Raw genomic sequence first — 27,593 nt, forward strand, 5'->3', positions numbered from 1 at the left:
GTCAGACTTGAAACCCCACAAGAACATATCACAATAGATTTCCTATTTAAGACACCTACAAAAATGAAAACTCAGTCCATTAATAGATATAGAACTAACACTACTAACAAGCTGCTGCTACATAAATCATATTTATTAACTTCCATTACTTTTGGAGCACCCATAAGCTAAACTAAACCTTTTATATAAGCACGGTCAAAAATTCTTGGCTTAAGGCCCATCTACGTTACTAACTGGTGCGCTTGTTGCCGCAGAGCCGCTGTTCTGACACATTTTGCAAAGAAGGGGGGAAGCACCAGTTGCAAGCCCAATGCAGTATGCAGAAGTGACACAGTGATCTCGATATAGATATAAATGTGCTGAGTCTCCTTACTCTCATTATGCAGCAGTCTCATTAAAAGGCACTTACTGCACAAAGGGACTAGTTAAAGGCTTCACATCTGGTCCAAAAGTGTAATAGAGACAGACCTCAGATACCACTGTAGCTTTAAAAATAAAATACTTTTTTACTATGGATATTCCCAAAGCCCATTAGAGAAAATGTATGAGTATCAGGTGCTAACTATTTTAAGTATGAAAACTTCAGAGTATTCTTCACTCTTCCCCCTGCATGCACTTTCTCTTAGTTACCAGAAGCATATCAGGCAGTAGTAGGAGACAACTTGCATCACCGCAAAAGGCAAACTGGAGAGCTGTAACAATCAAAATGCAGACATGTTTCACAAATGTCCAGCACAATAGCTCATTACTGTAAGCATATAAGCATTTCTAGATTAAACTGCTAGCATCATCTATTGGTGGAGCTTCAAAACTGCAAGCAATTATTTTTAAGTAAACATAACAGAGAGCTAGAAAAAGAATTGCAGTTATCTGCTGAAAACAGCTGAGTTTCTGAATTAGCTAAGGATCTATAATATGCACTATTTAAAAGCAAGAACAGGACCACGCTGTATTAAATACATTCTAATATGTAAGTTGAATTTGTACCCTATTGCCGTTTAATAATTGTGCCATTCTTGTACTCTAAGCAATTCCATTAGAGGCACTATCAACACTAACCGGTGTTCACACCAATGCCAAAATACCAGCAGCATAACAGAGAAAGAGATTCAGCACTTACATTTCAGCGTGGGTTTTGAGGGTTTTGTTACTATTGTGGGTTTTTTTAAAAATTCCTATGCCATTTCATATAAATCCAAAGCATTAAGCAATTCCACTCAAAAGAAAAGATTAAAAGCAATTTCAGCAAGACTAGGAAACCTACATGGAAAATAATATCCTCACCCGTTTATTGTTGATTTTACCACTTGGTAATGCTGTTGTTTTGAACTCAGTGTGAATACAATTTAAGTTTTGCAGAAAATCACACACCTGTATTTTTCACATGTATCAAACACATTTAAAGTTTAAAATTTGTGTGCCTTGACTTGCTCCTCTTAATGTCTCTTTAGGGATGTCCATTGTCACTGATCCAATAGAGTCCAACTCAGTCTCTCAAGTCAGGTGACATACAAATTCAAAAGGTGTAGATTTCTCAAAGACGATCTTCTCTGTAGTGCATTGTGCTAGTGCATTCAACCAGTGTGTCAGTATTCAACCATATAAGCTTGGGGTTTAACTACACAATACAGAAATATAATTTTACATGTAGCTTTGCATGCCTTATGGCTGCTTGCCCTACTATAGGACAGTGCAATAAATACAAATATATGCACACTAGAAAAGATTTAACTGCCATGATCTACATCTCGTTTACGAGTACAAATTTACCTAGTCAACAATATGACAAATTTAGCAGAAAAAGTGGCAATGGCAGTAATATTCTACTACAAAAACAAGGCTAGAAGCAAAGTGTTCTCAAGCTACAGAAAACTTGCTACCTCCTAATATATGACGTAGGGCCCAGTTCTGCCAAGTGCAGAGTCATGATCAGTAGATTGCATCAGAACATGCTTTTCCCCCATTTAACAATGAATACTTCTACAATTTATTTGGTTTTGATAACTGTTTATAAATAGCACACTATAATGACTATTAAACTATACAGCAACATGACATTTATAGCCTAATCCTGAATACAAAGTTCAAAGAACATGACTACAAAGGCCAGAGAGCAAATGTCATCGACTAAAAGCATTTCCACTTCAGAATTTATTGAATGTTCTCTTACACAAACACTTCTCGGTTGTGAAACCAGAGGAACAGGATTTCCTATTCCCTCTCTGCTCCAGTAGTAATTTAGCCACACATCACCCTTATAAATTAGTGATGGATTTTAACAGGTAGCCCCTCGGGGCTATATATTTTATATACTTTATATATATGCACATTTACTTTGAATTCTATGTAAAAGTTGAAAAAATGTTTGAAAGAAAAACTCAGAATATATCACAGCTTTTTCAGCGAAAAAAATACAAATTAGTTTTATAACCACTATTCAATTTATCAAACTTTTTTTTTCTGAAGTATTTACCTTTAATTATGTACACACATTACAGGAAATAAAACTTTTTCCACAAACATTCTCTAAGGTGACAGTTATCAAGAGAATGATAGAATAATAGCAGGAAGAATATTAAACAAATGGGGGCGATCAATTTCTGCTTTTAAAAAGTAAAAAGTCACCATATAATTAAGTACAAAAACCTGCATTGAATGACAACTGCTGGTGTAGTAACTTGATCAGGTATGGAGACCAAGAGTATAGTAAAGCCCTATGGTAATAATATTTCTGTAGCATTTCCACTTGGTATGTATATACTAAATGTTGGCAAAGTTTCTGTAGCATTAGCTTATACAAACATAGGAGTCCTCAGTCTGCTGCATAAAACGGAACAAGTGTGTTTTAATTCTCCTGAAATCCAGAGTGTCACTTACAAACTGCATAATGAAACTTTTCTTCAGAAAAATATCTGTTTGGCATCTCCGGGGCTCTGTTCCATCGGACAATAGGGGCACTTTAATCTGGGGACAAAGACAACATGTTAGAATTGCAGCAATGTGTGACAACTGAGCATTAAAGTGATCGAGTTTGCAGTGATAGTCCTTCCTCTTTTTTCCCCTGTAGCATGAAACAAATGTACTCTTAAGCCATAATGCTTTACATGGCTCCATTAAAAGTCACCTTTAGTTGAGAGAGACCTTATCACGCTTTTTCTTCTCATTATATTCTTTCTCACCTTTCACCCACACATCCCTGAATTATTAAATACCAAGAAATTACTCTTCATGATTAATCTATCATTTCTCCTTCTGGATTAGTTTGTTGCATTTTAGTCATTTTAAATAGGCTGGTAGCTTTCACTTTGACTTCCTCGGTATCCAGTGCATTTTACTGCCTGGTTCCCAAAATGCCGTGATTTTACAACCCGCTTAGATCAGCCAGCTCCTGCAGGCTATGACTAAGGAGGTCAGCCTGGCCTCCCTGCTGAAGTCTCCACTGATAAAATTCCACCTGCTTACAATATTTCCTCTTTCTAGTGGAAAAATTGATCTATTTTTCCCCTTGTCTAAGTTTGAGCCTTTAACCAATCCCAAGTTAATATTGTCAGAGTTGTGCTGTCACTCAAGCTGATCAATGAAAGCATCAGGAACGAGCAATCAGAGACAGGAATAACGTAGCAGCAGGTTTAATGGCTTGAAACGGCTAAAGTCACCCATGAAGGGCTATTTTTAGGCTTTTCTAACAGGACAAAGAACGCAAACATCACTCGACATATTCATTCGTGTCATCACTTACTTCCACACTGGATTTTGCAAAACAACTTACAGCTCCAAATTAAGCTGACAGCCTCCACGGAAGCTCCAAATATTCAAATTATCACTGGTTCTTCCTCACGGAAACCTGTATAGCTCGCTCTTTCCAATTTCCTCCTTCCCAAAAGCCTGTAGGCACCCTACTGATTATCTAAGAAGGAGTAGTTCCACAGTGATAATTCAATCACCTGCTCAATTATTAAGCTGTATTTCCCCAGAGGTTTAATTTTATTTTTTAAGGGATGTTTCATGCATTACTAACCTTGCTCCCAATGAAAAACTGTGTGTGTAAAAGCCTCCCTTTTGAATTTAAGACAACACAATGGTACGTACAACTTGGAAAATTACTCTGCTCTTTGCACTCCTTCATGTAATCTCACTTTCTACAATGTCAGAGGGTTTATTACGCTTTTCTCCAGAGCATCTACCCGGCTTATCTGGCTTTTAAGTCATTCTCTAAGATTAACAAGCTTCCACCAGTTATGTAATTATGGACTCAGTTTTCCCAAAACACAGTATTCTGGTCTTAAGATCTGTCCTTGTCTATGTGTTGCTTGAAATAAAAGAATGGTACTTACTTGCTGCCATTAAACATTTTATTCAAAGCGTCTCTTGATATAATATGACCACAGACTAATTTCATAGGTGGATTATTATCTGTTGTTTGCTGACGAAGAATGGGGCAGGCAAATATTGAATGATACCAGCACTTTTTACCGAGGTCCACTTCAATCTGTGAAAAAAAAAAAAAACCAAAAAAACCCATAACAATTTATCTTGAGAAACTACATTTCCAGACAATTATCCCTTTAAGTCATGGTCCTTATCATTGGATTTCACAATTCAGCTGTGAAGGCAGCAAAATCCATCCTGTGGATGCCTGACAATTTCCCAGCCAAAAATACTTAATTGTGATCTTAAAATGGTGATTTATGTTGCCTCTCCCCATTCCCAACAAAGCAGAGTATTCTGCCAAGGAATAAGTGCATGTTTTAGTGCACATCTATGCCCTGGCAGGAAAACTGAGCTGATGACCCAACAAGACTTTCTGTATTTCCTAGCCAGTGATTTCCAAAGTGGTTTAGAAGTAGAGCTCATTTAAAGCCGAGGGGGGGCAGGGAGAAATTAAGAGATAAAAACCCTTGGATTGATTATGTTAATGTTCTACAGCTTCTTGAAAGACTCTCCCAACACCTACATGTCATGTCAATAATCAAGCGTACGAGAATCATTTATTTTCAGTATCAACACAGAAGACACTGGTACAGCACAATTCTTGCCATCAGGACGAAACTATTTCAGAGAGGGACATCTCACAGAGAAGAATGGGTCTGTGACTTCAGGAACTGATTGAAAACTAAAAAAAAAGTCACAGCTTCTGTACCTGAAGCTCCTGACTCTGACAAGTCCTCAGTTCTGATAGGTTTAACCTTCAACAAAATCTGACAATGTAACCTTTTCATGCTACTTAATCTCTGTCTTTACATGATGAAAATAAGGCTTCCCATCCCCATACTGCCTTAGCAGTACACACTAAAGACCCTTAGGTTTAGAAAATGCAAGGAGGCATATATACTTATTATTAACTGATCTGCACCTGACAGCAATCTTTTCCCAAATGCTCCCTAGCCAATCATTCCTGTCTGGATGGCAGGGCATGAATCTGTCACACTTGGAGGTTACACTCTCAGTGTTACAGAAAACGTATCTGGGAGAAACTCAACACATGTACTTACACTATAAATGAATCTCTTCCAGCTACAAAGAGGCTAACTCAGTTCATGGCCAATTTGCACTAAATAGGTTTTCTTTCCAAATCAGGAGCAGGCCACTTGAGAGCTGCACACACCTGGCAAGAGCTATAAAGGGAAACTGTGGTTTCATAACAACTGAACTTCATTTCAACTGATATAAATGAGTTCTGCTAGAAGCATAATGCACTGGCTCCCAATTCAGCTCCTGTGTCCCCAGATGTAGCACTAATTCTTTCATCTCCTATCTGCCTGATAAAGAGTCAGTGCAAAGCAACCTGTGGACAGAGCTCAAGCCTAGCTAAAGAAAGTTATTGTTTCTCAGTGGGACGCATTTCCTTTCCAGTTACACAGAAACATCTCATACGTCAGCTAAGGCTAAGTGGAAGGTGAGAGCATCTGTTTTGTTAAGGTCATTTGATCAAAGACCTTTTCAATGTGAAAGGGAATAACAAGTGAAGGGGGGAGCAACAAACAAAACCGAGAGATACAAACCTGACAGACAAACATAATGGAGACAATAATAGGAAACAACCTTGTCAGTCACACTAATTGACAGGTCATCAAGAAACTGCAACCAAACCTGGGACTTTGCAACAGGTAAGAATGCAAACCTGACGGTCTCAGAGGAGGAGGGGTCAGCAGAACTATACAAACCGCAGGAGGAGCACGCAGGGGAAGGGAATCGGGGAGGAATGGCCAGAAAGGGGTATAAAAGGGCCAGAAGGGCCATGCCAGGATTTGAGGGTCCCTGAACATGCATTTGCTTGTGAATCTAGAGTGCTGTATGTGTGCTTTCACCACTGAATTTCAATCTTTACCAGCCAAAGAGGAGGAAGAGATCTTGGCTGTCTCTACTTCTGTTTTATCCAAGTCCTGTACGTGGGTGCTGCTGAAGGCAGTGCCTTGTCTGCGGCAGCCTGTGTAGCCGGTTGTATCAGTGTCCTTTGTGTGTGTGCGTGGGTGGGTGTCTGCGATTCATACTCAGCTTCACTACTGGTTGAACTTCCAAACAGGAAAGCAGCAGCCATGTCCATCGGCCTGGGATGGAGACTCCGAGGTCTCTGTACAGTAAGAAGACCCAAGGCCGGAGCTGCTGGAAGTAGCGGACGTGTATAACATCCCTTAATGTTCAGCACAGAAAACAGCATTCAACATTAGAAATCTGCCCTGGGATAGCTTAGCATGAACTCACCGGTAGTTCATCCTTCTGGTTCCACACACCTGTGCACTGCCTTTGTTCAATAACTGCCTTGATATTAATTAGAGCTGGTAATGCTACACAACCTGCTGAAAAACTGCAAAAAAAAAGAAATGTTACCATACGGTGCCTGTTAGGAAACCAGCATTTTTTTGTCTTTCCACTTTAAAGGTTAACTGGGACACAAGAGCATTGTACTACTTCATTCAGTTATTGTCTGTACTTCTAAGCTCCCTTCAAGTATAACAAGCAAGAGTTATGGGGCAGGTTATCAGTTACCCTCCATCTTAGGCTAGCACCCTCATGTACTATATTCTGGACTGAAAACAACAGTTAATCCCTGCTCTGAGCCTTACAATTAATTTATTTTCTATACCACCTACTTTGATTTTGAGCTGTACAAGAAGACATCATGTTAGTTTATATAGGTAGTTGCTCTCTGAACTATGGAAGAACACACGCAGCCTAAGAGTTTCCACATAACACACACATACACGCAACCCGTAATCCTTTAATTATATGTAATTACCGCGTAAAGAAACATGTCTTTCCACCTTCAATCAAGAAAACAAATGTTGAAAAAACATAGGAAGGCAAGTGAAGGAAGGAAACCACAGCCTATAACAAGAATGGCAGTGTACAACTGAACAAAGTCAGTGCCCCAGAAGTTCAGCCTGCTCTGGGAGTTACCCATTACCAGAACTTACTGCATTATTTTGAAATATTTCACTATGTTACAAAAGAAAGTATGACACTGAGTTTCCACAAATTAACAGATGTTTTAATGGATTTAAGTCTAATGACAGTACTATAGGCCTGGAAATCAGCAAAAACAGAAACAGGATTTGACCTTGGTATCAGCCTGCTCTGTTTCTCCGGCAGGTTATTGTGCAATTTTTACTGTCTACAGAAGTCACAACCTTCCTCTCCACTCTGCTGTTCCAGATACTTGTTTTAATGTTTCTGCAGGAACATTCTGGCTAGTTTACTTGGGACGAGTGTGCCTGAAACCTATGGATGTCTTGCCTAAGCGCAAAAAAAAAAAAAAAAAAAATCACTCACCTCCAACTGGCCATTTTAATCCTTACACTTTGCTTCTTGGTTATTTCAGCCCTAAGTGTAACTTGTGTTAATGCTGTAGAAAGTTTAGACAAGTAGTATTTGTAGAAATAAAAGCATTACTGCTTTAATGGTTCTGTATGAAAACATCTCTGGAAAAGCCCTTTAAGAGTATAACAACTCAAGTAAATAGTAAATTCAAATGGCGTCCTGTAGTCCTTCAAGACCCTGAAGCACGACCTCCTTAGTACAAGAGTTTTGCCACTGACTCCACGCAGTAACTCAGACCCTGAGGCCTGTACAGGATTAGATAAATATTGGAGAAACCAATCAGCCTTAAAAAAAGTGACCACTACTCATGTTCCAGAAAGCAATGTGTTTTATAGCAAGGATTTAACTTCAAGCTGGTTTAATTTCTAAAGGATTTGCAGCACTCAAAGGTCACACCAGTTTAGAACAGTCTTGTTTATGACAAGACTATTGATACCACCTATACAGTAAATACATTTCAGTGCAATCAATTTCACACCAAGCATAAAGCAAGCATCCAATCCACACATCAATAACAGGGATTTTCCACTTCACCGAAAATCTCGTAGCCATTTGCACTGAAAACTGCATTACAGCATCAGTGCATGAGCAATTAAAATGTAAAGGATTGCTGCTAATTTGACTGAAACAGGAAAAAGATTAAAACCAAAAACCAGAGACAGAAGTTTCAGATATCTGTAAAACCCTCAAAATGAAACTCGTAATGTTTACTGTAGAAAGACAATTAATCTGAAAGTGCTCCCTTTGTTGCCTTTCTTGTATTTTGTGAGAGGTGCAAACAGGAGAAGCAAAAGGCTTGACAATTTTAAGAGCTCTAAACTAAGCACAGAAGTCTAATAATAGTAACATGCAAACAGCAAAAGAAAAAAGCCATAACAAACAAAACAAAAAAAAAGAAGAGGTAGTGAAGCTTCTGCTAAGTGCCAAATCTAGCCCAGAAAGATACATAGAATTTACTTCCTATTTAATGTCTGAAATGAAAACAAGAACATCAGGCACGTATATCAGGGGAATTGACATCCAAAGGCTAAATAGCAGCTAATCTGTTTTATCTTCAGAGAAGCTAGAAGAAGATTAGGTTGGTTTTTCTTCACATTTCCAACAGCCTCCTACAGATTTGCATTTTGTCAGATTAGCTACTGAGCTTGAAAGTGCCTCTTTCTTCTTTGCAAATGAGGTCCAGCAAACAATTTGGAATTTTTAGCAGCTGAAATCACAACATAACTCTTATGCATTCTTCTAAGGAGAAGACAGGTAAAGTAACATGTGGATTAAAAACCAAGATGATCAAATGCTGACATCATCATGGCCACAGTTTGGGGGGGGGGGGGGGGGGGCTGCAGTTAAAACAGCAGGGACAGTTTTCACACATTTGCTGTGGGAATAGCTGGCTGATTGCCATCCTCATCTTTCTCACTGATGTCTAAACTACAGAAGCCAAATTCCATCCATGAATGCTTGCTCTTGAGCTGCAAAGGTGCAGGCTAAAGCACAGCACATGGAAACCTCTGATTTCTAATCTTTGCAAATCTTGTTCGAGCTAGTTGTAACTACACTCTTTATTTAATACAAGCTAGACGAGACTACTTCTCAAAAGCAGTTTCTTTTGTCCTGAACAAGAAATAGAAACCAAACCACCGTGTACCTTGTATTAAAAGCAAGGGAAAAACAGCATACCTAACACTGAGAGGTGATTCAACTGAGAGACCCAGAAGAGCACAGGCATCTCTTGTAAAGATGTCACAGATGTCCGCCCACTGGTTTGCATCTAATAGATGAACGTACGGAGAGTTCTCTATACCTTGCCGCAGATATACCAGGCTGCCCATCAAAACCTGAATATCTGTGAGGGACCAGGAACAGTTAGTTATTTAATATTACAAATAAAAGCTAGTGACTACAGTTTTAGCTTTTACATGCAAAACAGGCAGATACATGAAATCAATACTACAAATCCTCACCTCTACAAAATACTACTATAGCCATCACAGAACAGATGTCTACAGCTATGAGAGCTCCAGTCCACTATGATAGACTGGAGGGGTCATCTGCCCCTCTACAAGCATGGCATGCTGTCTATTAATTCTCTTCGAACAGGTTTACCTTTTTGTAAGCTTTCTGACACACACAGTACCCTACAAATTAGGTTTTACTGGATTCAGTTAGAGATGGTTCACTTAACTCACATATTCCCCATTTTTCAAAAGTATCATTTCTCTTTGTATTACCCCACGCAGCAGAAAATAGCAGATGACTATTCCAAGAACATTTCTGTGCATTTTTAACACTTCACCCTGGCAGCAGGCCTATTCTAGATGTAATCTGCATATTATTTAAAGAGTCAAAAACTTTAAATTTAAGCAAATGTGCAGACATATTAAAATATAATTTTGTGCCCTCTTCAAAAAAAAAAAAAAAAAGGAGTTAATTCAAAGTGTAAGGACTCGGGTTATACACGTTAAATACAAAAATAAGAAGCCTCTAACAAAATGAAAATAATGGAGTAAAACACGTTTGGAACATGATTTATATTTTACTATGAGGTGCCACATCCAAGTGCTTTAAATCCCCTTAATATGACTTAAGACTTACCTTTCTGATGATTTAGGGCAAACGGCTGGAAGTTTTTCGCATACTGAAGTGCTTCTCTTTGATTTGCTGTTCCACCCATCAATAAACTAATAAAATACAATCTGTGTAGTTTAAATTCCAATGAGCTATTCTGTGCCATGAGCATTTCTCTGTTGGATACCGCCCACCTAGAAGTAATGAGGAGGTACAGTGGGACGTGACACAAGAGTAATTGTCAGCCTACACCATATGAAATTATTACAATTATCAAACACCTATTTCAAGAAGAGTATGACTGTTCCCTGAACTTCTATGAGCCTATACAGAGCACAGAAAATGACAAGACCCTTTAGAAGTAATGGAGCTACACAGGGCACACAACACATGAACGATGGTACTTCTGGTGCTGCTGTACAGGTTAACCTCTGCAAAATTCAACACACAGTGGCTGGAAGGCAGGACTGAATTAGGCACAATATAAGGTAGAAATAGCTAGAATATACTGTATTTGGATTAATACCCCTCTGAATCTTAACAATTACAGACAGTCCAGCTGCATGTTGAAGAAGTTTGACCAAGCCTTTCAAGAACATATTTTCCAACTTCCTCACTCACCAAATATTTCCTTTAAGCCACTATGTTTATATATGTGCATATGTTGCCCTGGAGAGGGGAAGTGCGTCTATGGGGGCCTTGAAGATAGACATTATCAAGACCTTACAATAGAGGATAGGGGCAAGGGAAGGGCAATCAGTTTAAATATCATACTTTATCCTGCTTAAACTTTGCTTTCTGTGTTATTTTCAACTTAGACAATAAAAATACTTCTCACTTTCCGGGTCTCATTCACCATGACAACACTAATGTTTGGCTCCCAAATAACATGGAAGAATTCTTAAACACACACCAAGTAAAATGAACTGGAACTTTCAAAGCATTTCATAAAAAAGTTATTTCATTATTTAGATTTTATTCATCCCTTTCTTGGTTTTTTGTGTTTTGTGGTTTTTTTTTCCTTAATTCAATTTAGTCAGGCCTAAATCAATCCAATCTTTCTCTTAACTTCAAGTTTCAATGTTCTTTGGTACATCTGTTTCTCATTAGTGTTAATTAGTTATACTGCTTTCACTGTGGGGGCCCCATTAAGCAAAGAGCTTTTCACTTTTCAGCAAGGAAGTGAGGTAGTCTGTGTTCCTTAAAAAGAAGGGGTATGTGAGACTTCTGTTCTTTTCAACCAATACCAAAATAAGAAAATTAAGCATTCTTACAGTACTGGTAAAGCTTTCAATGCAAGTTAGCCTGCTGCATTAAGCAGTAGCATTAATGAGCAAGTATCTACTTTCAATTTGTTGTGGTCAAAGTGTCAGGAGTCTGACTTTACTGGCAAGGCTTTGTAATGACAGCAGTAACCTTTCAGTAGGAAAGAGTGAAAAAATGCAGCCTTTGAACTAAGAACAAGCTCTACTGTCCCCAATTTCAAGCAGTTTCAGCTGAGCAGCCTCACAAGACTGTCAACACTGTAACCTCCACCAGGAGGGAAGGGCACACTCACTAACCACTGGTTGTGGAGGGGGTTTTGTTTGCTTGTTTTGTTTGCTTTTGCTTTGTTTTGGGTTTTTTTGGTGTTTTTTGTTTTGTTTTATGATCCGTGTCCATAGTTTAAACTGAGTATAGTGGCAATAAAGCTCACTCCTAATTAACAAAACAAAAGCCTGAAGTTAACCGTAGACCAATAAGCAGCTGAAAGACAAAAAACTATTATCAATAAACAGTAAGACTAGTCCACAGTCCCATTAATGAGATATTAATTTGTATTGCATCAAGAGAGCCTCCATCCTCTCCCTAACCAATATTCACAACCACATGACAGTACTTCATCTTGCTGAGATCGAGTCTATTTTTCCAAATTAGCTTTTAGGCAGGCTTTCCATTTTTAGCTCTTTGAGTGGCAGCACAGATTTGTATCAGAAGAAAGCAGCCACAGAAGCAAGGCCTGAGGTGTTTGGTCTAGGACATGCTGTTCCTGTTTCCAACAAAAAAAACAAAAAACCAACAAGTGAGGTTTAAAACATTCAACCCACATACTCTCTACCGCCATCCAAAATCGTTAGTAATCACAACACCTGTCTCTACCTCCTCTCAAAACAATACTTTGAGTGTTTTCAATTCTTAATTTTTTAAAGTTTACAGTCTACTATTCGAACAACAGGTACACAGAGCCTCTTCTAGCTCCCACATGGGATTTAGTTAAAATGAATTTTGCAAAATGTAGCAAAGATTAATTTAAGTTCAAACCATATCCCAAAGGTCCCAGCAAATACCAGGACCTGTGCATCTTGCTGCTCGACAGACAGAAGACAGTACCTCTTCCCCAGGAGATTACAGTCAAAAGCTTTGAACCTGCTGCAAGTCATTCCCACCACACCCACCTGGGCTCAGAAGGGCCAGGATCCACACAGAAAGAACCTATGGATTTCCTCCCCCGTCATCAAATTACAGTAAGAAAAGTCACTGGAAATTAATGGGAACCCACGGAGGTACATAGATTACACAGCTTAGGGTGCAGGATCAGACTGGGCATCTACAAAGTCAAGTTGCACACCCCATAACAAAAGAAAAACCTTATGGCCAGTCATACTGTATTTAATTCTGAAGTGTAGTATTTTTAAGTGTTGGAATTTGTATTAGTAAGAAAATCTGAAAAAAACTATAGCTAGGGGGTTTGGGTGTTTTTTGGTTTTTAAGTTAGATATGAATACTAACTTCTCTCTATCACCACAGCAGGGCTTTGAAAGTCTTTTTGAAAAGTCATTAGTCTGACAACTCCCTTTTGATGGCAGTGACCAGAAGACACCCATGTTTGCTTCATTTCTAACACTGACTTAAGCTGAGCACCAACTGCAGAGCACTGACAGAGCCAGAGAGACTGGTTATTGTTTTCATCCCAACCTTCCACAATTTTGCATGGGTAAACCCTGCTATACTCCCCCTTCCTGGTTCATGACACTGTAATTAATTATCCTTGCATAACACCCACTTTCTGCTTCAACACCACTGTCAGTAGCCTAACCCTAGAATGGGGCCAGTTTGAGACTGCTTTTATGTACCCATGAAGCTGTATTTACTGACACCAATTTTAGCCATTTATTAGCTTTTTGCCCAAAGAGCGCAATGCCACCCCTCCAAGCGCCTCTCACATAGAGACCATCCCTCCAGGAGCAGTTTCTATCCCTCCTCCTGAACACCCATGTCTGCTGGGAAACAAGATGGGAAATACCTTCACTAGCATCAGCAGTTCTGCAGAATAACTGGGTATTTAAGACATCGGTTACCTCCTAAACTGTATAGTTTTGTGACATTTTGATCATCCTCACCAACAACCATATTTTTTACATAAGCATCACATAAATAAGGACACTCTGTGCCCAGCAGCAGGCAAAGAGAAGCAGATAGCTTTTGCACTGAAGAGTTTAAAGAGAATAAACATTCTAAACAGATATGAGACAGAGCGGGGGAGGGAGACCAGCATACAAACTGTGATGACAATACACACTACTATTCTCTGTCCATTCAGCTGTCTTCAGAATAAGAGTTCCTTTGAAGAAGGGCCACGCCTTCTCCTTTGTTTGAAAAATATTTAACACGCTGCAAGAACTACAAGATACGACTAAGTAGCAACGAGTAAGGCATAAGGCCTAGCTGGAGCTAAATTGCAGTTAGTGACTTCAAGTGAATGGACATAACAGCAAGTTACTGTTCCTCAGAGAGCATCCTTTACAACAGCTATGCTACTACTTGAACAGCAAGAAGTATGTGGTGTGGCTGACAGTAAATCCTGTTTCAGTTGTAACACCAGGCCTTTCAGTGTTGCTTCCCTTCTATTAGCCAATTCAATAGCAATAAGCCACCTGAGCTTTCTATCTCTGTAACTATAGTCAAAGACCAACTATTTAGGTCAAGCTTTGCATGACCCAGAGGCATAATCCAGGATTTAGTTTATGAACACCACAGTTTGAATATCAGAGTACCCCTGCACTTAGTTTAGATGCCAATAAGCTCTGAATTGACATACTTGTGTTGGTTCATGTTAAAGGGAAAAGAAAATGTTTGTTAATATGAAAATGTACTTAACTGAATAATGCAAAAAAGATATCTTAAGTATATGAATTATGGTCTGGAATGAAACACTGAAATTTTGAATTTGCTTTGGTTTCCTTGTTTCTATTTTTAAAAGGTCACTTCAAAGGTGGTTCGGGTATTTTTGTTTGTTTTTGGGTTTTGTGTTTGTTTGGGTGTTGGGTTTTCTTCCTTACTTCTGAGGCCAACCTAAGCTTACCAAAGCTCTCACAACTTAAAAAAAAAAAAAAGGCTGAGGGTTTGTTTGACATTTTCTTATTTTTAAAATAAAAGCTATTCTGAAATGGTACAGCACAGCTATACACCCACTACTGTAAATCATAAAACAGTAGCCCATGAGACATTTCATCATCTTTCCCTCCTCACTGTCACTTTTAGCACCAGCTTACATGTCTAATGGTTGCAAAGTCTACTAAGGTCAAGAAAATATCCTGGTCTAAGGTTGATTCATAAACCTCAGATACCTCCAGACTTGGTTTTCGTCTGAGCATTCAGCACCGACTTGCATTAACTGAATCTTTTTGTTCAGAAAAAAATCTAGCAGATCTCACTGTCAGTCCAGGCTCCCAGCAGCAGCTCACCTCTCACCCAGCATTATTCGGCACCTACCTGGCAGCAGCAGTCTGCTAAGTACACACCTATCCTTTCACCCCCTCTTCCCACCCTGTGGTCCCTTATCTGGAAATGGAGGAAAAGTGAGAACTTAGATCCACAGTCAAGTTCTGCTCACCCCAAAGGCTTGGTGAAGCCAAAAAGACTTGGTGGTACCCAACACCTTTAATAAGTCCTGGTATCCTTCATAATTGGACCTTTTAAAATAAGGTTCACTAATGATTCACTATAAGGCTAAGTACCATCATGGCAGACAACTGTTTCTCCAAGTTATGTTTCTTCCTGAAATCTTAAATCCACATCACAAATGATTCAAGTTAATCCTTAATCTAAGGAAGACACCCTTAGTTAAGCACTGCCCATGGGGAGGGACACAGAGGGGACGAAAGAAGGAAGGGGTTCACTCAGTAACTAGACCTTTCAAAGGACAAACAGGGACACATCGAAATATACTAAAGACAGTATTTAAAGTGAAAAACTAAGGATTTGTTAAAAGCGTTCAAAAAAGGGAGGAAAAAAAAAACCTGAGTAGACTCACTCTAGCGCAGGTCTCAAAACTCTAACTTTTAATGCTTCCAATATTCGATTTAACTCCACAAACGGTTCTTTTTGACTTTGATCTATTGATAGGCCAGATTCCTGAAAAAACAAAGGCAGTCTTTAGTTAAAGCATAAAAACCAATGGGATTAAACTGCTGTTCTTCTGACAGCTTAAACATTCACCTGGAACATTCAAATAAGGATGCTAATGCAAAACGTAATTTTCCACGGTTGATAACATTCAACATCCACACCTATTACCTGACAAAGTTCCTCGGCTACATCCAACATCCCCTGCCGGAAGAAGTGCTCCACCATCACCTCGTTGAGGATTCGCTGGCTGTCAGCCTGCCAGCACCCATCTATCCCCACACTGCTGATGTCGGAGTCAAAATTCTGAAATGTACAAATTAACAGTTAATATGCTGGAACAAATCTCCCCACGTGATTTTTTCTTTAATTATGCAGGACACCTATGTCTCCACCCCGATGCCTTCTGCCTATTACTCAGTTGGCCCTCAATTACCTTCTGTTCAAAGTGAAATGTATCTGTCAGCTGCTTCATTATCTCCTGTGTACAGAAGAAAAAATCCTTTTGCTTGCTCATTTCAAGTCTGAATATTATTCACTATAAGGAATTACACTGACAAATTACAAGTCTAGCTAGCAAATTAGAAATCTAGTTAACCAATAAAGGGGTTTGCAGACCACGATGCATTTTTGAAGGAAATATCTGCAGAAAAGGCTTTTTCCATATGTGAAAACAGAAAATGCCTAGAGAACAGAAAACAAAATCGCCTACACTAGAATTAAAATACCATTATCAATGCATCACTGTCACTACAGCGCACCAAATTAGAAGTAAAAGCTTTAACTCAAGAATTTTTTACATAGCTGGGGGGGTAGACAATGCTGAAGAAGGAAAATGTCATTTCTCCCCACCCCCAAACAACAATGAAATTCAAATCTCTAAAGACCTCAACATTCCAGCAACAGGATGAGCTTTGAAGATCTGAGAGATCTTTTACAGATCTAACACTGATGATCCTACTGCTGTGTATTTTTAGGCCAGTGGCCTACGGACATATTCCAGGAATAAGTAAAAATATTGTCACGGTGACTCTTCAGTAACACTTGGCACTGCTTGGCACTGCGCCTCTTGGCAGCAGGAGAGCAACACTTACTCTAATCCAAGATATAAAACAGGATTTTAACTGCTAACATGTTTTATGATCAGGGCAGGCAGGTTAATTTGAATAAAAATCCTCACCCATTGCCTAGAACCATCCTCTTGCAAAAGAAACAGTGTCTAGAAGTCAGTGCATTGCTTGCTGCGTGACTTGATGACTATGGCTCTCTCCCAAGAAGGAACTTCAGAAGTCAGAATTATAGTGAAAATAGCAGTGCTTCAGCTGTGGCTCTGTGACAACTGGCAGTCCTGCACAATATGGGAACACTGACCTAGCACAAATGCATGCTTCTGTCAAAGCAGGCGGAGCAAATAACACAAAGTTGGTACGAGCTATCTTCCAGTACTCTGCACAGCTCAGCTTCATACTTCATCGTCCTTTTATTCACCACTTACTAATTTCCCTCATCGGCCACCTCCACATCTCCTTTGATGCTGCTCTGTCATTGTGAGAATCCCTGCATGTGTGGCTTCAAAACCACCAGTCTCTTCAGGTCTCTTAGCAAACTTTCAGTAAAACATTAACCTTAGGCTAGCAAATCACCTCTTCCATCTTTCAGAGATAGTGGAACAAGACAAGCATTTAAATTACTGCCACTAAGTCAAGTCTCACGTTTAACAACATTTTCACTTGGGTATCTTAACCTGTAAGCTCCTTGTCATGCTGCTCGTCTTTAAGCTGCATCTTGAAAAAACTTAGAAATCTTGAAGACTAAATAATACCGTTCTTATTTATGCCAACCCTTTGAAGCCTTTAAGGTTCACCACTATTGCCGATTCTGGTATCACTGTCCAAACACCACTAGCAGGTAACATAAACCCATCAGCAATGCATTAGAGAAATACCAGAAGCAGTAGCAAGAAGCTTGCTTTTGTTACTTAGGTTTTGGGGGGGGGGGGGGGGGGGGCGGGGATCATCAGTAATCTAAAAATAGCCAACTAAGTTGTTTTTCATGCAATTTCAAGTCCTACTGAAGGTATAATCCTGCAAGAAGAAACTGTATTCTTCTGGGCAGTTATCAACTATTAGAGCTGAACCTATGCCTTGAATGTTGTCACAGCCTTCTTATTGCTTGGGGGCAGAGGTGGTAGAGCCACTTACCTTGGCTCCTTCACAAAGTCCACATTTTGTTCTGAAACAACAAACCTATGAGCCTTGAGAACCTTTTCAAAACCCCATTGTAAATTAGATTTTTTTAAAATCCATAAAAGGTGGTAACGAGTCATATTAACCTAGATTTGCTATAGATTCAAGTCACATCATGCAACCCGAGGGCCTCAATTTTTTTCCTCCTCCTCAGCCATTCTCCAATCAACCCAGTCTTGACCAAGTTCTCATTTCAATAACTTTTTTTTTTTTTTAAACAATTTCTGAGATCTTTATTAGATATATAATGTGGGATTCTACAGCTCTGCCTCCTCTGGGTCCTGAGAAGCTTCAAGAACTGACGGCACATATTACAGTGAGTGACTGTCACATGTCAGAACAAATTACTGCTTGCCTTTGGCTTACATATTTCATAACTGGCATGCACGCATGACATGCTGGTGACTACACATCTCTCAGTTTTCTAAATGCGAACAGTATGCTAATTGATAGCATGTGGGATTTAATAAGATTTCCAAAGTTGAAATAAATTCCATAAGTTACAAACTCCAGAAAGGTTATTTTGTGCTTTTCGGGTTTTAAGCTTAGAAGAGTGTCAGCTAATGTTCCTGAGAAACAAGCCTTTTTTTAAAAGCCTAATTAGTAAGCCTAGGGCTAAAATATAGAAAATTACATGCTAAATATACCAGTGATACAATGTAAAGTACATTACTGATAGCTGCTGAAATGCGAGAAGGACTTCAAGACGTGCACACACACACAAGATGGGCCATTTTAACCAACATACAAACTTCCACGTTATTAGCAACAACATGATAGGAAGAAGGATGATTATTTAGGACAGTTTTATTCCTCAGTTTCTCAGTAGAGATTACTTTATGCATTCCCCCCTTCTTCTGAATTCTGACCCAAAATACAAATAAAATACATGTTTACCTTGTCTGTTCAGTTTGTTGGTTCACAAGATAAAGCTCGACTTGCAAAGATTCTGTATTTATCTAGCCATATTCTTCACAGCAACATAATTAAGTGATGTTCAGTAACGGGGTTTTTTTGTTTGTTTGTACACAAGTTTTCACATGAAACAAACACTAACTTCGGTAAAAGTTTGCTTTCCCAAAACAAAGATTGGATTAAAATGTTGGTCCTTTAAAAACAGGCTTAAAATTCAGGGAAAAAATGGAAGGAGCTACCAATTACTCCACTTACTTTCCCGAATGAAGGCATTTAACCACTACTCAGACAGATTGCTGCTAGAGGGAAAACATTTACTAGCCCCATCAAACATGTTTTGAGATGAATTCAAATCATTCCAAAAGAGTGATTGATTTACAAGGGAGACTGATGAGTGAGCTACCTGATAACAACTTGTTGAACAACAGTGACATGATGAGTCCTGGAAGCAGAGCAAATGCTAGTACAATAAAGAAAAAAACTGGATGCAAACATTTTCTTTCAAAGGAGAAAATGCTCTTTGGAAGAAAGGATAACGCTTCATGGATCAAAAGCATGTAATCCATATAGAACTACTACGAAAAAAGGTCTAGCTTATTAGATAAACTATCCAGGAACTGCTAACTAAAAAAAACAACACACAAAGTTTTGGTATTTCAGACTTTAACATGGTTCATATTTGATGACAAATTTGAACCTCATTTTTCAAACACTTAGGAGCTTCTGTTCTCAGAGTGAACTCTGCAGGCAGACAAATCTAAGTCCCATCCAAGTTCATAAGCAATCACTACACTAACTTAAAAAATGACCAGACTAAACTTTACATATAGGTATAACCCTGCCTCAACACTGGAAAAAAGCCATTTAACCTGAAATTTGCCACGAGCAGATAATACAGCAAGTTCTTTCAAAATCCAAAATATACAGCTAGGAAGACCATAGCAGTATTCTAGAGATGTTAATCTGTCTATAAAATAAATGAGGATTTACACGTGACAGAAACAAAACTCAAATCTCATGAATCAACGCAAGGGCTGTGCTTCTTTAAATTCTAACGAGCACTTTATTTAGGAAGCAGTAGTATTTTGCCCAGAATGTGTTGAGAATCAATTCACTGTATCAATTACACTTAATTACTTCTATTGGTTTAAGCTTAAGTGTATTATGGTGAAGGAATGGGGGGGAGGGCAATTTCAATAGGTTATGGGACTCGGATGCCAACAAAGACTTTGCTGGCAGGTTTCAAGCATATTTTCCAGCAGCACATGGAAATCGCATTAAGTACATATGGAAGATTTCCTTCAAATGTCACTGTCCAGGGTAGCATTAAATTCCACCTGGATTTATACATTACACGTATTCGTCTCACAAACAGGCCAAGACTTCAAGGTACATTTTAAAATAGTTCCCTTAAGATACTACAGTCAAGGAAAATATAAAATTCAAACTATTTGCATTAAAAAAAAGTCAAACAAAGTTCATATTTAAGGAGACAATCCTAACTGATACTCTGAACTTCATAAAAATATGTCCTTCATTAAGAGCAGGACCAGAGACTCATGCAGTTCCCACTGCTTCTAGTCTTTTGATGTAAACACCACAGGCACTAAGCAAAATTGAAAATCCAGAAGAATGAGCACACTGAATACAGCGAATTGAGCTCATTTTTGAACACCTCACTGAAACAGCCCTTCTGACACTCAACAGGCACAGAGCAGATTACTGGTATCCTTTCTACCATTTTACAAAACCACACACTTGAAATTTAAAAAAATACTTTTATTTACAGCTATCCTTTCTCAAATAAAAACAGTAGATAAACTTAAAACAGCAGGACAGAAACAACACTGGAAAAACTATGCACATGACAACTGAAACAGCTATTTGGAGATTAGACTCAAGTCTAAACTTTATTAAGCTTGCAAATGTTGTTTTCTTTGGATTCTAAGAAATACCATCACCAATTTGCATTGAATATTCGCACCCTCTATATAGGGCCTAGGGCTGCTCTACCTGAGAGTATTTAAATGAAAAGGTATAGCCAAACCTGAAAGCTTATTTGTACAAAGTCCACTTGCTAAAGCAGAACAGGAAAGTTTCAAACTTAGGACAAGATTACATAGATTTATTTCAGGCTTCAAGCCAATAATAAGGATGGAATTTTACTCCAGTTAATTGGTTTAGATATAGCAGCAAGGATTAGAGACAGATGCGTCCTTAAGCTTTGGATAACAGTGACGCTTGGATTAAAGCTATTAGTACAAAGTTTGAGCTCTCCATGATGGTCAGTGATAAATATAAGGAAAAAATATAACAGTTGCACAGACATTCTACCCAATAATGCAGCATTATGTACTTTGTTTCTTCATTGCACTACTGTTAAATTTTGCTTTAACAGATTATCGTTACTAATGAAGTTTAAATGAGATTCCCAAAGATTGAATGAGTATTCTGTAATGCTGCAAATGTCTTTGTCCAGATGAAGACTCATTTACTAGTGTCTTCCTTAGTAAGATGACAAGGTGCACTTCAAACCAAATGTTTAGACCCTATCAACATAAGCATGTTCTGATACGAAACTATCACATAAGAATGTCCACAAAAGCAAGTACAAGACTCTTTGCATACAGAACTACTTTATACGAAAGAATACACAGATGGTGAAAAGCATGGCCTGAAAGCATACATATAGCACCACTTACTGAAAGAAAAAGAAAGAAAATAAAAAGTGTTTTAGCACTATTTGGAAGAATTGTTATATCTACCTACAAAAATATATTCAGATCCCAGTTACTCTTGAACCTGGAATTCATATAATAATGTCTCATATACAAAGCTTCAAAGATAAGCTGCCCTACCTTATTATTTATTATGGCGTAGACACAGACACTATGAGAAGTTGAATCTACTCTACTCGCATTAAGGACACTGCATGTTATAAAATTAAGCCCTAAGAACTGACAACACCTCTGAAATACGTACAAAATGTCTTTTAAAATTCTGATTTTATACTGCCTTCTAGAACAAAATGCGACTTTTGGGTTATTCGCTACTGACAATTAACTAGAAATGCAATATATATCTATTAAAAAAACCTATGCCTTATTGAGACACATATTGAAGCAAACATTTTGCTAAACTGATATAACGCATACTATTACTAAGTCTAGTAATATCTATAGTGCACGTTCTCTCAGAAATTAAGAGATCTGAGCTGCCCCAGAAGGAATAGTCTATATACGACGAGTTCTGAAAGCAAGTACTGTACACCCCACTGTCTTGCCTCTGCCCTAAGCCTATGCTTCTGTAGTTGACAGGAAGATTTAATTAAGATTGATTGTAGTATAAATCACATGGTATAGGTACATATGCATGTCATGTATATGTAGAATGTAGTATAAATTTTGTGAAGCACAATACATATCACAGAATATATGTGATAATACAATCAAACCACAATATAAGTACCTTATCAATGGCTTTTCCAACTCGGGATACACTGCTGTGAATGTCTTTATGATCAGAGGCCAGTTTTTGAACTGTGTCTTTTATTCTTTTACAACACTGTGTCATAACAAGTGAAATTGTCCCCGACAAGTCTCCATCTTGATCTAGACAAAAGAGAGGAAAATTACTAATTTTGTTACAAACAAATGTTAACATTAAATCTCTCAATATGCAACAACACATAAGAAACGAAATTGTATTAAAGAAATGCTATCTAGAGAGTATTTGCAAAGTAAGATCAGTTTAAATGAAGGAAGATGTACAGGAGACTGCTCACCCATGGAATTCAGAATCCAGTTGGGTGCACAATAACCCTGAACAAGTGCAACAGTTTAAAAAATTAATGTAAAGATCTCATGTGTCTCAGTCACAGTAGATTAATAAACACATGTCAAAGAAACACCCCAATCCACAAATCTCACAGGACATAATAGGAAGCTACTGAACCTACTACAGGATCAGTTTTCTTTTAGGCAGTTCTCTGAAGATACATCAGAAGGTCATGTTTAACTTCAACTAGGTGCAAGCAAAATTTGCATTAATGAGGGCCCAATTCATTCCTACCCTGCAAGCTACCCACTTATAGCAGACTCTGTTTGCATTTGAGCTGTATGAAACTTCTGCTTCCTAACTTGTGGAAAGAGCTCTAAACAGTACAGCCAACCAGTCTTAAATGCTCCTCAATGGACGAGAAACAGCCCAAGAAGGACCTGACTGTGAACATCAGATCCACTCTTTCTTGTTATAAGATTTATTCTCTAGAAACTGTGACACTTTTAAACTGATGTCCAACTAACCAGTGCAATGCTGTATGACACATTCTGTGATAAAATAATAAATACGAAAGGTTTACAAGCCCCTGACTGCATCACCACACTTAATAGTTCACACTCCTCGTGCCGGTGCTTCAACTCAAACACAACTCAGTAGCTTTAGTAGAAAACACATTACATTCTTTCGTGCTTTACTCCAGTCCTCCCTTTCAGGTTTTGATTTCAAAATACAAAGAGAAGCTCTTTTCCAGTCTTACCTCTGAAGGTCTCTCCTTGCTCAAAAGTTCATTCTACATGAAGAATTTTTCTTTTGGGGACACAGACTTAACAGTCTTCAACTGCACAGGAAGACTAATTTAAGTGGGAGAGCAGCCCAGAAAGACTTCCCTAACATACCGGATCCAAACCCTTTATGTGAAAAAATAAAATCGCCAAAATATCTCTTTAGAAGAAAGATTTAAAAAGCAACTATGTTTTCCATAAAATTTGTTCCTTTCTCATTTTGTATTTTAACATGCCTTTGGTTTCAGCAGCACGTTAGAGTCCAGTTTCTGGTATTTCATGGAAAGCAAAATGCAGGTGCATCGAACTGCTGCTGCAGGACCGGCAACCCAAGAACAACAAAAACAAACTGTAACTCATAGCGGAGCCTTAGCAGTATGCCTCTGATGAGAGCAAAGGAAATCCAGAAAAAAAGCTGTAATCATGGGGGGGGGTGTGTGTGTGTAATAATTTACCAGTCAGTTATTCTAGATACCTTCCTTTATCCATCCTGACTCTCAACCCTGCTGCTGACATCAACAGTGAAAACAACCTTCTGTTGTTACACACTATACACTAGCGCATTTCTAGAAAAGTAAATAACTCCTGTTCAGCCCTACACGCCCCCGCTGAGGAAGCTTTAATAGCACTTTTGCAACAGCCATAGCTTTTAAGAAAAAAAAAGCTTTAACTTTTTTTTCTGCCTCCTGGGCAAACGGCTAATAGGGCTCTGCATTTTTCCTAGTGTATAAGTGAGGTGCAATAGGATCAAAACAGTCTCTTCAGCACATGTTCTCTAACAACTCTATGCACCCTAAATTAAAAATGAAAATTTCACTCAACTATTACATAAAGTTCACCTCCTAAAATTATTTCAAGAATAGTCATTATTTCTGGGTTGCTATTTAATTTCTATGATAGACATTTAGAATCACATGCAGGCTCTTAAATAACTGTCTCATGACTTTTGCCAAGACAAAATGATCAGTCAGAGATTACGCAACAAGCAAAATAGAAATACTCATTCCCCAATAAGCAGAGAGGTTAAAATACATGCTCTTAATAGCCATTTTTTTTGCAAGAAAAGCCATTAAGCTAAAACCCAAACAACTTACATGCGTAACTGTTTCTACCCCAAGCAAATAAGTGAATTACTGTCCCTTAACACTTACTGTAGCAGAAACCAACTACGGTAAAGCAATGAAAATGTCTACATAGGAAAAGCCATCAGAGCCATAAGAGAAAAGATTTCTCCCCTGCACCCACCTCTTTCAGCTTTAATTAAACTATGAGATACTTCTAATAAATCATCAGAAGAAAGCCTGCAGACAGTTATACCAGTAATTCAGTGTTCAGAGAACACTACAGACCGACAGCTTCTCTCTGTATTGTGTACACACAGTCACAATTTTTTAAAAAATACATTAGCGAGCAGACACCAGGCACAGAGTAGAGTCCAAAGCCAAGTTTACTCAGCCAGACACATTCACACCATCCAAGAATTCACAATCCTGCCTTGGCTACTCCAGGAGGTGAGATATATTGGGGAAAGACAGAAGAAAAACAAACTTTGTCTTCCAATTCACAGGCCTTAGCATAGAGCTGTTCTGTGCTTAGGCTTTAATATGAACGCAGCTCAATAAATTTTAAGGGACTGTATGAGTGGGGAAAAGAAAACCAGTTTAGAGGTTGAAGCAGCTTCTAACGGTTTCATTTTCTCCATTCACTTCCTTTTTATATTCACTGCCTGTATTTAAGGCCTTTTCATAAACCTCTGCCCTCAAATCTTGTCCTACAGCATTAATGTCTTCTTCAGCAGCAAGGTTTTTCTTTTCTTTTCCTTTTCTCCTTTGAAATTGTATACACAAGTATATTTCTGCAGTTCACACCCCTGAATTACAGAGCTCCACATTAAGATGTCTGGCTGCTTCCACTTCCATCAATTTTCAAAAATACTCAGGATACAGTACACAAAAGCTGCAAATACCCGTTCTTATTAGAAAGTTATAAATAACACGTTAAAGAAAAAAAAACACCAAAAAATTTTTCCACATATGAAACCACCTTACCCTCAGATGCCAAAACTGAACAGAGTGCCCAGATGTTTGAGGGTGCACGAGTAGTAACATATTGGCTTTGTTCTAGAGTACTTACTGAAAGAAAGGTCAATTTGGGATGCACTCTGCAAGGACAGCTTCACCACTTATTTGAAAGTGCCGAAAACATGTGCAGGGCCTTCACAGGACAGTCCCAAAAACCCAGATTACGAGTCTGGATGGAAAACCCAACGAGGACCCTGAAGGAACTGCACACTGGAACCTTTTAATTTTATTACAAAGAGAGTAAAAGCTCTGAATCTGCAACAGGATTCTCACAGACAAATCTTTAGAGCCTCACAGAGTCCTATGAAGATCAATACAAGCGTAAGGGCCACGCACCACCATTTTCCAGGCAAGGTCAGCATCTCAGTTTGTGAAGACACACATTTTATTGACTGTCCTTAATGCACGAGCACAAACTGTTTCGAACAGCACAAAATACATTTATTGAAAGACAGTTCAAAACAATGCCAAAAAACACGAACCTTATTTCGTCCCAAATAAATGTCTCAGAACTGGAGTTCCATGTTTGTTCTCTATGGAAATTGCTGTGTACACACAGCAGCTCTAATACACTTTTGTTTACGTTCCTGGAATTATATGCACTGGTGAGTGAGCTTTGCACCTGTATTTGTACAGGACTACCGCAAACACATTTTTCTCTGAACCAGACAAAAGCAGATTCCAGAAAACAGTGAAATAGCACAGTCTGCTCTCAAATTTGGGCTCAGGAGCCTGCACGTTCCCATTTTTAATCCCTGAGCCATCAGTTGCTTCCTGCATGGCCTTGGGTAAATCACTTCAGCTGCCTCACCATTCCCTCCCACTCCATCAATAAACACTGCGTTTACCTCCATCTCAGGGATTTCGCAAGGTTTAAATGTCTCTTGTTTACAGCGGGCTTTGGCCATCCAGCCCGCCTGCGCAAGTGCTCAACATCAGCTGTAAAACACACACAAGACTTAGGAGGCCGCGTTTACTTCCTGCTAAAGAGCGGCTTTACCCTAAACACTTCCAAACCGAGCCACAGCAAAAGAAAACAATTTAGTGACTTAGGAAGGGGGGGGGAGAAATAAGGGGGAGGGGAGAAGAAAACAGGGCAGCCCTGCTGTTTATTCCCCCTGGGGGTGACCAACCCCATTGTAACTCAACATAAAGGCACAGGAGGCACGAACAGGCTGACTGGGGTCACGCCGTACCTGCTGATCAGGAACAAACACTCCGGCAGCGTATAGAAGGCCCGGGAGGGCCGATACCTACTCTTACCTTTAACTTTACCCCATCAGAAACGCACACAAAGCTCCGACTCCAGGAGGGGGGAGACCTCCAGCTCAGCCCCCCCCCGGCAGAGAGACCTTCCCTGCTCCCCAGGGCCGGTCCGTAAGCGGGGCTGGAGCCCCCCGGGAGCGGGAGAGGGCTGCTCAGCCCGGAGGCTGGAGGGGGACGGTTCTCCCTGGAGGGGTCCCCCAGCCCGCAAAGGCCCAAACTTTTGAGCTTTTTAACCCCAGAGGAAGGAGCCGGGGCCCTTCTCCTCAGGGACAGGGGTAGGGGGGGGAGAAAAGAGGGGGGGGTGTCTCCACGTACTCTCGGTCTGGAGGATCTCCCGGCGCAGCCCGCCCGCGTACTGGATGAGCTCTTCCAGGCTGCGCTCGCAGAGCTGCCCGTAGCCCGAGAACTTCTGCAGCACCTTCTCCAGCTCCCGCTCCACCGTCACGCACTGGTCCATAGCGGCCGGCACCGGGCCGCGCTCCTCCTCCTCCTCCTCTTCCTCCTCCTCTTCCTCCTCCTCCTCCTCCGCCGCCGGGCCCCCCTCTCTGCCCGGGCCCCCCTCTCTGCCCGCCCCACCCTCGCCGCCCTCCGCCAGCACCGTCCCGCCGGCGCGGCCCAGCTCGGCCCGGCCCGGAGCGCCGCCCGCTCCCAACTTCCCCGTCTCCTCGGGCTGCGGCAGTTGTGCGCAGGCAGTCGCCGAGGGCAGGCGGGGACCTCAGCGGCGCTGAGGACAGGCAGCACCGCGGACAACCCCA

General features: G+C 39.7%; 1 protein-coding gene across 1 annotated transcript; it reads right to left on the reverse strand.

Annotated features, from left to right (window-relative positions):
* Positions 1-1,265: 1,265 nt before the first annotated feature.
* RMND5A (required for meiotic nuclear division 5 homolog A) lies at positions 1,266-27,414 on the reverse strand. The gene is made up of 9 exons (XM_075050770.1): positions 27,154-27,414; positions 22,398-22,540; positions 15,940-16,074; positions 15,677-15,777; positions 10,411-10,577; positions 9,496-9,661; positions 6,703-6,805; positions 4,335-4,489; positions 1,266-2,964 (listed from the first exon to the last, which is right to left on the reverse strand). The coding sequence occupies exons 1-9, from the start codon at positions 27,293-27,295 to the stop codon at positions 2,901-2,903; spliced, it is 1,176 nt and encodes a 391-aa protein (XP_074906871.1). The 5' UTR covers positions 27,296-27,414; the 3' UTR covers positions 1,266-2,900.
* Positions 27,415-27,593: the final 179 nt, after the last annotated feature.

Source organism: Buteo buteo, chromosome 1, assembly GCF_964188355.1.
Source record: "Buteo buteo chromosome 1, bButBut1.hap1.1, whole genome shotgun sequence".
In the NCBI taxonomy this organism is placed as follows: domain Eukaryota; kingdom Metazoa; phylum Chordata; class Aves; order Accipitriformes; family Accipitridae; genus Buteo; species Buteo buteo.

Excerpts from the sequence above, each read along its gene's own strand:
- RMND5A (XM_075050770.1), bottom strand. The coding sequence starts at position 27,295 with ATGGACCAGTGCGTGACGGTGGAGCGGGAGCTGGAGAAGGTGCTGCAG. Across the intron at positions 10,578-15,676 it reads GTTTTGAGACCTGCGCTAGA|GTGGGCGGTATCCAACAGAG; the intron begins GTGAGTCTACTC and ends CATTACTTCTAG. Across the intron at positions 2,965-4,334 it reads AAAATGTTTAATGGCAGCAA|ATTAAAGTGCCCCTATTGTC; the intron begins GTAAGTACCATT and ends CTTTGTCCCCAG.